Raw genomic sequence first — 12,234 nt, forward strand, 5'->3', positions numbered from 1 at the left:
TAAAAAAATATTTTTGAGTTCTTGATTAAAAACGTTAACATTTATATTCCACCTCCTGAAAAATATGTGGAGTGACTTCTATTCCCTTTGAATCGTGTACCTTATTTTAGTTTCCCCAAAATGTGGCAATCTAGGCAATCAATAAAATGACATTGAAGAAGGAAAGTTAGTATTAATAGATATTGCTTGTAATTTACCAAGTAAAAAGAACAAAATACAAGTTAATACGATCCCATTTTTGTGAAAAAACTGGTAGGATGTAGACTGAACGGAAGTGCACACAGGTTGTCTTAGGAGATGATTTTTATTCTCTTACGTTCTCACTTATACTTACACAATGACTATATGTGACTTTTACAATAAGAAACAAACAACATAAGCTAAAATGAAGAAAGAAGGGAGAGGTGGGGGAGAGAGGCAGGAAGGACCGGGCTTTGCCCAGGACTCACCCATAGTCCACCGACTGGGAGAACCAGCCAAGGACGGGGTGCCAGTGGGTCAGGTTGGATTTCTTCTGGGTCACGTACTTCTGACAGTAGCACAGCATCTGCGTGAGCAAACTCACAAACCCATCCGTCTCCTCCTCCAGCACTCGGGGGCTGAGGGAGCCCAGGTGCAAGAGGTTGCCTGCAAAAGAGATAAGGCTGAGGGCGCGGGGCCCAGACAGACACGCTTCATCACCTCGAGGTCCGCTCTCTGCTTGGGGCTCAGGCAGCCGTGTCTGTGTGCAGGAAGAATTCCCCGGGGAGGGCACTTGTCAGGGCTGGGGCTGCAGGTGGTGCAGGGCTGAGACCGAGGCTGGCCTGGCTTCCCATCCTGGCTCTGCCCCAGGCCAGGTGTGACCCTCACCCCTCTTCTCCCATCCTATCTCCTCATCTGTAAGACTGGAATAACGATCCCCCTCTCGATGTGAAGACTTACGGACTGACATGTAGAATGTCTGGCACACAGGGATGTGACATTAGCTAGTATGACATTTTACTATTACGCTAAGATTTTTAAAACAAACATAACGTAAGAAATGACCTTTTTGAAGAATATCTGAATTTCCGGGGAAGTCACTGTTACTCAAAGTTAACCAGTTATTTAACATGCCTTGTGTGAGGACTCCCCTAAAATTTGGCCTTAAGAACCTTTTTCTATGTTAGGCACTGAGAATTATGTATGTCTGCAGTTTTCAAATGCTTCTATCCACAAACCCTTTGAGCTACAATGAAAACAGTAAACAGATGATGCAGGCCTGCTCTAATCTAAGCCCGACCCAACTGCGCCCTCCCTTCTCCCAACGTGCGAATTATCCAGGCCGCTCATCACGTTTTCCATTTTCCCTTGGCTGCCAGGAGGCTAAGGGCTAAAATCTAACATTCACTTACACTCACTCAACCAGTTTCCAAGCTGGACCTGTTTCCCATGTGGTTTTCCATTGTACATGTCTAGTTTAACTGTCTATCTGGTTACGTTTTCTATCGTGAACACTTCTAATCATCAATAAAGACAGCTCTTCATCTCCAGAAAGGTGAAAAGCAAACCACTTGGGGTTTTCCCGATGCCCAGGACACCATCACATCCAGCCTCAGCTACTCACCCATTAGACACAGCGTATGGCATCCTTCTAAACTCTCACAGACATCGCGGCATCGATCTTTAGCTCTTAAAAATGTGATGAACTTACGAAGCATGTCATGAGATTCTACCACAGTGAGGCGCTGGGAACAATTACAGACTGTCAGAGGGGAAGCTGACGAAGAAGTTCCCAGGGGAGCATGAACCTGAGCCCTGCAGGTCACCCCCCAGGAGCCAAACATGCTACTGATCACCAAGATGAACAAAGACGAGAACCTCTTTGGGCTACTAACAATAGTGTGTGGACAGTGGCTACTGATGTAGAAGAAAAATCAGGGAAGAGGTGGGAATTAACAGAGAAAACAGTTTACGCTCTAATTTCTAAGGAAATAAAATATGGAATGGGGGAACTCAGAGCCCACTTACCTCAGGGGTCACTATGCTGAGATGAGTCACAAGAGCTGGCACAGACATGATGTGGATGAGGAATGGCTGAATCAGATTGTCTGAAAACTGGGCAGCAATCACAGGGCTGGGCACAGACAGATCACTGTACTCAGAGAGGTTACCAACTCCCCCAAAGCCCTTGAAATTATGATTCCCATGATGGGGACACCCCCTAAGGGAAGGCTGAGTCAGCGACAGTACAGTCATGTGACACAGCTGTGAAAAATCAGTTTTGAAGTTTTACTGACATGATGTCATCAAAATCTTTCTTTAGCCTACTCATAATTGTTGTACTTAAGCCCCCTCGGGTGACAAATTCTACAAATGCACTGTCAGTGGTGCACTGAACAGGGCGCGCATCCATTCTGTTAAGCACAGCAGGGGAGGGGGACAACGAAGTGGAATGTATAGTCTCAGCCAATAGAGAGCTGGGGCTGCAACCAGGGAGCTGGAGAGGCACAGGCAGAAACCAGGGCCAGCGGTCCAGGTACCAGGTAGACAGGGTCCCAGCTAATGGAAGGAGCAGGACGAGCCTGGGAAGGCTCCCATGTACCGTTACTTAAAGAAACATACATTGTTTTAGAGTACAGAGCTGTGCCCAATGTGTGAAGCAAGTTTAAAGAATAAGGAGTAATGATGGGGGCTCTGGAGTCGTATGGCCTGAGTTTAATTCTTGGCCCTGCCACTTGCTGCTGTGTGACCAGGGACAAGTGGCTTACCCTCTGGGCCTTCGCTTCCTCATCTATAAGATGGAGTAAGAGAATGTGGTGAGGAGTCAGTTCAAATGTGTAGACGCCTTAAAACAACGTGCGGCCCTTCAGAAGCAAGTACGTTTCCTACTTACCGCAACGCCAGAGAAAAGGCCGCAGTCAAAGTGCCTTTGGACAGACAAGGCCGGGGTCTGGCCAGGCCACGGGTTAACAGTATCTGGAAAGAACATTTTATCTGGTCAGGGGGTGATGCCAACTTTGTATTCATTTGTTCATAAAAAAAGAAGCATGAAAGTAAAATGAGTGCCTCGGCTAAAAAACTATATTGGAATGTTTTTAAAAAATGAGGGGAGAGAAAAGTAATGGGATGGAGGTTCATTAATACCACCCCTTCACCTTTAAATGATATGTTTAATTTTTTAAATAATAAACAGTTAAAAAAATTAACAGCTGATACAAAGACCAGACTTCAAACTGCAAGACAGGCTAGATTTCAGAAGCAGTTCCGAGTTATGGTGTCAAGTGGACCCATTTGCATTGACCTATGGACAGTGTCGCCTGTGTGAGGAGCAAACGGAGCCACATCAGGACAGAGCCATGGCTGAATCAGTGCCGCTTCTCAGGAATTCTGAACACCAATTTGGCTTCTGACCATGCCTGGCTCTATGGGCTGGCACAAAAGGTGCAGTGTGGACAGAGGCTGTTTGAGGACAGAGCCAGGAAGTTAATTCCGGACACCAACCAAGGAGGAGCCAGAGGGAACAAGCCTGAGGCCTCCTCCCTCTGTTTCAATTTCAAGTGACCGGATTACACCTGTAGCCAAAGACAGAGCGCCTTGAAGGGATCCTGGGGCCACCGCCCCCTTTACACAAACCACAGTGACCCAGGCCGGGGAAGGTAGGAGAGGACACTGAGCATTAAACTCCTCCTGCAAAGTATTTCTGCGAGGAGGGCGCCAGATGTGTCAAAACCAAACATGTAACACCAAGTTCAGGTGTGGAGAGTGAGGTCACCAGTTACAGGAGGAGGTCACACATTACGGGGTGGGGGCACAGACCTGCAGCACAGAGTAAAGTCCACGCTGGTTGAGATGTCCCATTATATTTGCACAAATGTGGTTCATGGCTGGTCGGAGACTCTCACCTAAGTAAAGAAAAAAGACTGAGGAAAGAAACCCAACAAACCTCTGGCCGCAAGAGGAACTATTTAGGTGGAACAGAAAACCGAGCCCCAGGCCAGGGCCGCAGGCAGCGAGATGCTCCCTGGCCTGCCTTCCCGCTTCCCCTGGGTCTGGGACCAGAGTCCACAGAGATGTTGCATATCTGCATTCTCTCTCCCGGAAGGCCCGGCTCAAGTGTTGCCTCTCAGGTGACGGGGCCCAGCACTCCCCCAGCCAGCAGTAAGGGCCCGGCCTTGAGCTCCAGAGCACTTTTTCATTTCCCTCCGAGGGCCTGGAACTTTCTGTGCTCTGTGGCTGCCACCTCTCCAACGAGAGGTAAGCTCCCGGCAGGGCCCAGAACTCACCAGAATCCAGGATAATGACTTAAAATAAACCCTCCTTCCTGCTTGGGGCCTCTGCATAGTTTCCTCGGCTTTCGGAGTTTTGTCCCTCTTCACTCGGGGACTCTGACTCTCCCCCCGGCTCTGAGCTCAGTTGTCACTTCTGCAGGAAGGCCTGAGCCCCGACAGAGCAGGGCAAGGCTGTCCCTGCCCCACTAAACTCGCATTTCTCTTCCTTCTGAGCGCCACTTCTCACACTATTGTCACGACGGAGGATATGCATGTGACTTCTCTTTAATGCCCGTCTCCCCACCAGCCTCTAAGTTCTGTGAGCTGCAGTTCAGCAGGTAAAGCCCTGGAGGCCAGTGGCCGCCTCTGTACCTCCAGTGCCGGCACGGCACATGGCACACAGTAGGCTCTTTGCTGAATGGATGGATGAAGTGACTGTATGAAAAACATAAAGCTAAGCATAATATTCAGGGAAGGAGGCAGCATTACAGTGCACATCTTACGGCCAAAAGAGAATTACTGGCTGCCGAATGATTCACCAAATGAAACGGCAAGGCTTAACGAGTGCCCCCCCTGGGGCTGGTGGCGGCAAAAGTGCTTCTTACAAAGTAGAAAAGATGCGCAAGCTCTGCTACTTCGGACAGACTTTGAACAAGTCCCACAGACCTTTTCCCCGGAGAATTCTCCACGTTGAAGTGTCTGTGAAGGTGACGAGCATCGTGAGGTACAGTGTGACGAGCCTGGAGTCTTGTAGGATTTCAGGCTGGAAACAATGAAGAGGAAGGTGAAGACCCACGCCCCCCAGCCCCAGACAGTGAAGCAACCGTTCTGTAACTTTGCTGAGTGTTCTCAGGCTCAAGCAGTGAGTCAGGTTATAAGTAAGTATTCTTTTTCTTTGTCTCTTAGGGGATGACCACTGTCAGGAGTTAAACAACAGGATTCTGACCCACGAGTGATGGCCTGCGGAATCTAAGTGCTCCCGGAATGGAGCACTGAGAATCCTGGGAAACAAGGTCACCAGCGCTGGCTTGCGGGTTTTACATGCATTAGGAGCATGTGTATGTGCAGGCGTTCCCTGGAGCAACAGAGTGGAAATGCAACTGAGCATAACAGGGACCCTGGGTTCAGACGTCTGCCTTTACCACTTCCTAGCTGTGACCTTGGGCGAGTTTCTTAACTTGTCTGTGCCTCGGACTGCTCATCTGTTGACTAGGGATAGTATGGCTGTTGTAAGGAATAAACAATTCATGTACATAAAGCACTAAGAGCAGCGCCCAGCACAAAGATAACTCTAATACTGGCTGTTGTTATACACGGTTTCACAAGAGCAGGCTGGGGAAAGGCCTGATTCCTGTCTAGGCTCAGAAACTGAGCATGTGCACCACAAGGGACCCTGGAGACCATCTAGTTGAAACCCCAGAGCTCTCAGAGCATGAGAGGGGGGAAGTGACTCGCTCAAGGCCACATGAAGAATCAGCAGCAGATTCAGGACTACACTTAGATATTCCTGGCTCCAGCTCTGGTGTTCTTGTCTCCTAATGTGTGTTTCTCTGCATGAACTTTAATTTTTTTTCAAAGCAGAAGTGTCTCTTCTCAAAGAGAAATCCGTTGTGGAATGCAGGAGCACAAAGCAGATAATAGAAAGACCACTGCTATGTGCCATAATGCCTCCCTCTCCTTACAGGCGGGTTGTGGCTCACTGCCTGGGCAACGCCACGAGAGCCATTCACCGATGCCTTTTCCGAACGGATCCCTGGGAACTCTGCTGACATTCACACCATCGCTCAGCTGCTACCCGAGCCTTGCCAAGCCCCTGCTCAGAAACTACATCCTAAAGGCCCCAGATGGGAAGGATACATTTATCGAGTTTCATTTTACCTTGAGCTGCTCAAGAAACTCACAGCAATGCCACAGAATGTCCTTGATCTGTTTAATCCATAAGAGGGTGAGATCCTTGGAAAGAGCCAGGGACACATACCATACCTACAAGCAGGAGAAAGGGAAATGTTATGGGCAGTTACAGGGATCAAATTGCATATGTTCTAGCTACTGGCCAGCGCCAGATAAGGCGATGAGGATCAATGGACAGATAAGCAGCCAATAAGGCTTATTTTAACCCCACACCCACCCCACTCACCTTGGGCTCATTCTCAGCATCCATACTGCTCAGGATGCAGCGACACAACTTTTCAAATCTCTGCAAAGAGGCAGAATGGGGGTCATAAACTTCCGCAACTAATACAAATGGGAAAGGAGCAAGTGTTTGGTGGGCACCCGGCATGTGTAGGCTTTATGCCCGAAGACTCACAGCGAGTCTTACAGATGTGGGAACTGAGGATCAAAAAGGCTAAAGAAAGGCTCTCCAACTGGGGGCCCACTGACTCGATGAGCCCTGCATTTCCTTTAGAAACTGGTATGTTTCATATAAAAATCCAGTTTGGCGCTCCTTTTGAGAAACAAACTCAACTGGCACACTGGGCGTGGACCCCTGTGGGCTAGCAGCTGTCTCCTAAATCCTGCTCTCCCGTTGGCCATTCCGTAGCATCATGGACACTGACTTTTGCCTCACAGACTGTCGGATCATCATTTTTTATCTTGAAATGCAAAAGGAAGAAAAGTGGAAGCTGAAAACCAGACTACCCTGTGGCAGTCCCAACCCTGGACCCATCCTCAAAAGTGGCATGGTCCTGGGCGGCCGCCCCGCCCCTCTGAACTACCGCGTCCTCCCCTACGTGACGTGTGCTCACTGCCAGCGTGCTCCTCCCTCTCAAGACCTTGCCCATCTTGTTTCCTTCTGGAGCCCCAGTGCCTACCAGATGGCCTGCCACGAGGTGACACTTAGCGACAATGAATGGTAACCCTGATCTCCAGAGGCATTCCTCAATGTATTGTTAGGACTATTACAGATAACTGATTCCTCAAATTGTATTTTCTGGGCTAATTCTAATCCCAAAGGTACAACCAGTATATTTTGTTTCGTTTGCAGGATCTAAAAAAAATTTGAAATTAGCTACCAATTCTTACAAATGAGGAAACTGAGCATAAAGAAGTCCATCATCTCTTTAAAAAAAATCAGGGTCCACCACTGGCTGAAGAGGAGTAGAGGCCGTGCCCCCTCTGGCTGGGCATGCCACAGACCCCATCGCTCCTTCTGAGGTCCTCTCCACCACTGTGAGTTTCCATGTATTATGACTTAGGTTTTATCTCATCAATGGCTTCTTTCACTCTTTCACCTAACCTGCCTGGCCCCTGTATGCATTTGAATCCAACAAGTGCTCTTAATAGTCAATGAGAAAAGGAGTCGATTTGTGAGGAGGTCCAGAAGCACTGGGCGTAATCCCTGCAAATCAGGCCCCGAGAAGACAAAAGGGCGGGATGTGGGAGTAGCAGAGAGCTGCGATCCCAGAGAGCTGCCATAAGGACGGGATGCCTTTGTATTTACAAAAGACCTGGCAGACAGAAAGGACGATGTGTGTTTGCTATTGTTATCTTACCTCGTTATCCTCTTTCATTCTGAACAAGAACAGCAGCTTCCTGGCAATCTTAAAAATACAAAGTGCACTTCTTCTACTGGACCCAGCGTCATCTGCTTTAAAAAACTCATCGATCTCTCTCCTAAGGGAGGGAAGGGTAAAAAACAACAACAAAACTTTTTTCATTAGGAGCTCCCAGCAGCCGGAAGGCTTTTTCAGAACTCTTGGAGAAAATGCCTTCTTTTCCTGCTATTATTTGGGAGCAAGAGAAAAACGTGCTGAGGAGTTCCTGGCACCCACCTGATTTCCCTCTGTAGTCGCCTCCGACAGAGAAAACTCCGCACGCGGGCCTGAATCCCGATGGCCGCCCGCTCCCGCTCCTTCTGCACAAGCCTTTCCTCTCGAGCCTGACGGGCTCTATCGATGAACCATGCTCTCGAGGTCTGAGAAACGGTGAACATGTTTGCAAGCTTGCACAAACCCTGCAAGGAAAATGGCGAGCCGTTGGTGTAGATCATTGTTTGAGAAACACGCACAGAAAGGGGTTCAAGGGCAAAAGGCGGGCAGGGGTGTGGGCAGCAGCAGAGAGCTACTCGGGGCCCTCCACCACCTTCCAAAGTGCTAATAGCTCTCCCGGCACAATTCCCAGTTCCTATCGGCTCTTTTCATGCAGCTCGCCAGAGCAGCAGTGCTCCTTCCTGTATTAAATAATTACATTTTCTTGAGAGAAAATGCACAGCATCTGGCACAGGGCATGGGTTCTGTAATTGTTCAATGAATGAACAAAGCATGACTCAATCCCATCCGTAAACTTCTAATGCAGGCCATGCACCCTCTACGTCAAGGGTCCCTAGATATCTGAATTCTTTGGAGCAGTCCACAATATTTGGGAAGCCAACACCATCAGTCCGCTTTTATTTTGCCAAGTCAAGACTTGAGGGAAAAACCAAACGTGAATATTTACCGTCGCTGTTATTTTTATTCATCCATTCATTCAACAAATATTTACTGGTACCTGCCTTGTGCCAGCACTAAAAAAGTGTTTCATTTTTTAAAGGATCGCTTTAACAAAAAGCCAAAGGTACATGATTTCAGACTGCAAGACAATCCATTAAAATGAATACGTTTTGCTTTACGTGTAACTTATTCCTTTGTCCTACTGATCCCATTCCACCAAGGACCACTGAACCTTTTGAGCAGAGCCTCTCCCATCACTGGCTGGTACTTTTGGATAGAGGCTCTAAATTACCCATTATAGTTGTTTTATTTTAATCCTCCCCCGAGGATACATTTTTTTTTTTTAAGAGCTAGAGGACAGGAGAGAAAAACATCGATGTGAGAGAGAAACATCAATCAGTTGACTCCCATAAATGCCCCGACCAGAGATGGAACCCACAACCCAGGTATGTGCCCTGACTGGGAATCGAACCCACAACCTTTTCGTGCATGGGACGATGCTCCAACCAACTGAGCCACCTGGCCAGGGCTACCCATTTTTATCTCAGTCACCAATAACTCTTTTCCCATAGGAATGGCTTTGGCTAGCAGCCTAGAGCACATAGTACTGGTTCCTGGAACCTCCCGTACTAAGATGATTTCTTTAGATGCTTGATAACTTTGTCACTCTGTCCAAAATATGTAATCAGTCCAGCTGACAAAAGCACTGAAATAAATTATTATAAATCCAGACTTCTAGAAGACAAGCCCTTTACTAGGTTATTTCACTCACAGCAGCACCCACATGAAAACATCATCAAGAATGAAAGGGTCGCCCTGACCAGTTTGGCTCAATGGATAGAGCGTCGGCCTGCGGACTGAAGGGTCCCAGGTTCGATTCCAGGCAAGGGCATGTACCTTGGTTGCGGGCACATCCCCAGTAGGGGGTGTGCAGGAGGCAGCTGATCGATGTTTCTCACTCATCGATGTTTCTAACTGTCTATCCCTCTCCCTTCCTCTCTGTAAAAAAATCAATAAAATATATTAAAAAAAAAAAAAAGAAAAGAATGAAAGGGTCACAGGAGACTCCTCCCATGTCGACATACCGAGGGACCTCTGTGACCCCTTTTCAACACTGCTTCACATCTGTTAAACAAGTCTTTTCCAACATGTGCATGGCTCATCAGTCATTCTCAGGACAAATGAACAAAGTCCGCCTGACCACAGCAGGGAGAGTAAGAAGACTGGAGAGAAGGGCTTCTGAATCGTTCACTCTTTCGGCCCCAGCAGGGGAAGTCCAGAGAGCTCACCTGAGGACCTGCCTGTGTCGCAGAAATGCCAAGTAATCATCAGTGATCTCGAAGGGGACTCACAGCCACGGGTAGCTTCTCACTTCAGAGGAGCTTGTCCTCGCTGGCAGAAGCAGAAGAAAAAAAATCCAGACTTAGGGTTAAGTTTTATAGGTAGGGCGTCATACATCTTCCTCACCGAGTAAAAGTAATACATTCAGTGCCTCTGGTTTAAAAAACAACAACACGGCGTTCTCTTTAGTTAATGTCTGGTCTAAATGTTAAACTTTAGCTCCACAGTCCTCACCGTTGTAAGGAAACTGGTTGAAAATACAGTTGGCCCTTGAACATGGGTTTGAACTGCATGGGTCCATTTAAACACGGATTTTTTTCCAATAAATACGGTAAATGTATTTCCTCTTAGGATTTTCTTAACATTTTTTCTCTGGCCTACTTCATTGTAGGCATACCGTACATTCTATGTTAACATATAAAAATGTGTTAATTGATTGTTTACGTCATCAGTAAGGTTTCCAGTGACTAGTAGGCCATTAGTAGTTCAGTTTTGGGGGAGTCAAAAGTTATACATGGATTTTCAACTGCATGGAGGGGGGTGTCAGTGCCCCAACCCCTGTGTTGTTCAAAGGTCAACTATAATCCCAAAGAAGTTAGTGAATTAAAACTTTACATGCATGGTGATGTAAGCAAGAATAACATAAGGGACAGAATATTAAAAAGCCACTGAAAATAATGTTTGACGTTTTTAACAACATTGAAAACTTTATGCCTAAGAAATTGTGTGGCCCAGTATGATTCCAATAACATGAAAAAGAAAAATGCACACAGAGAAAAAACTGGGGTGGGAAATATACCAGAATGTTACATAAGAGTGGTTGTTTTGAGAGCATGGCATTGTGGGAAATTTTGCTTCTTTACTGGGTCTGTTTTCTAGGTTTTCTACAGGAAGCATGTGGCGAAGCAGCATGGTACTGAGAGGAACCCTTGCTCTGCCATGTACTGTCGGGTGATGTCTCAGAGCCTGTCTTCCTCCATTGGTTAGCTCAGAGGCCAAGCATGAGGACTAAATGAGATGATGTACATCAAGTACCTACTGAGATGGCTGACAGAGCACAGTAAGTCTAATGTATTATTATTACTATTTTAAAAAAAAATTTAAATCCTCACCCGAGGATATGTTTATTGATTTCTAGAGAGGGAGGAAGGGAGATGGGGAGAGGGAGGGACAGCAAGGAAGAGGGAGGGAAAGGGAGAAGTGGGAGAGAGAGGAAGCGAGAGGGAGAGAGAAACATTGATTGGCTGCCTCCCTCCCCTATGCGCCCCAACCAGGGATCAAACCCCCAACCTGACCCAGAATGCACCTACAACCTTTCGGTGTATGGGACACTCAAACCAACTGAGCCACCCGGCCAAGGCTAATGTATTATTTTTATGGACACAAAGTTTTTCTTGTATTTTTTTTTTTTTTTAGTCTTCTGTCACTAAGGTTCTTGGGGTGGGGCATAATGTTGGGACCCTTACATTCCTCACCCATTAGACAGGACTGGGTATGCTAAGATTCACCAATCCGGTCACATGGGCAATAAACCCCTGGCCCTGATCAGATTGGGTAATAGCTTCAAGCTCCTGAGAGCTGCAAAGGAGCTGGGCCCAAGCCAGGAGCACAGTGGTTATGTGCTTTCCTTAACATGCAGACAGTCCCTCATACGTGGGGGGGGGGGGGGGGGGGGGAGAGAAGGCGCAGGAGAGGGAGCCTAATCCTAATGGGAAAATAGGAGGCTGCACACAAACTGACTAAGTGCCTGTCAGACTACAGCAGGTCCTTGGTTAACGTCGTCTATGGGTTATTGGAACTGGGGCAAAATGACATATACTGAAACCAATTTTCCCACAGGCTGATTGCTATAAATAAGGGTTACGTTCCTATGGCATCTCATCAATGTTATAATGAAACGACATTGAACAAAACGATGTTATTTGAGGACCTGCTGGATCTCAAACTTTCACTTCTCCCGGGGGCCGCTCAGGAGAAGAGCCCTTCCTTGAGACCATCCCCTCAGCAATGTTATATGTTGGTTTCTGTTTACAACATATGATAGCCTATACTTGGCAGTTTTTCTCGTTCTTTCTTATTCACCTATTCCACCTATATTGTCTACTGTAATTCATCAATAAAAACACATTATGAAGTATTTGTTAGGTGCTTACGCTGGCAAATGCCACTGAGAATCAAAGAGAAGGCTGTGTGTAACAGAAAAAGCTTTGGATCGGACAAAGTAGTCCTTGGTT

The 12,234-nt window shown here is 47.2% G+C and overlaps 1 protein-coding gene across 1 annotated transcript in view; it reads right to left on the reverse strand.

The window, feature by feature from the left end:
• UBE3B (ubiquitin protein ligase E3B) overlaps nt 1-12,234 on the reverse strand; it is a 36,704-nt gene that overhangs the window by 22,461 nt on the left and 2,009 nt on the right. Inside the window, exons 2-12 of the mRNA XM_080650751.1 lie at nt 9,949-10,051; nt 8,003-8,184; nt 7,724-7,844; nt 6,367-6,426; nt 6,108-6,212; nt 4,896-4,992; nt 3,778-3,863; nt 2,855-2,937; nt 1,990-2,095; nt 1,586-1,706; nt 450-627 (exon numbers count right to left, since the gene is read on the reverse strand). Of these exons, the coding sequence (XP_080506877.1) occupies nt 450-627; nt 1,586-1,706; nt 1,990-2,095; nt 2,855-2,937; nt 3,778-3,863; nt 4,896-4,992; nt 6,108-6,212; nt 6,367-6,426; nt 7,724-7,844; nt 8,003-8,163 (1,118 nt within the window). The 5' untranslated portion in view covers nt 8,164-8,184; nt 9,949-10,051. The remainder of the gene's footprint in view (nt 1-449; nt 628-1,585; nt 1,707-1,989; nt 2,096-2,854; nt 2,938-3,777; nt 3,864-4,895; nt 4,993-6,107; nt 6,213-6,366; nt 6,427-7,723; nt 7,845-8,002; nt 8,185-9,948; nt 10,052-12,234) is intronic.

This window comes from Plecotus auritus (genome assembly GCF_963455305.1).
Source record: "Plecotus auritus genome assembly, chromosome: 13".
NCBI lineage: Eukaryota > Metazoa > Chordata > Mammalia > Chiroptera > Vespertilionidae > Plecotus > Plecotus auritus.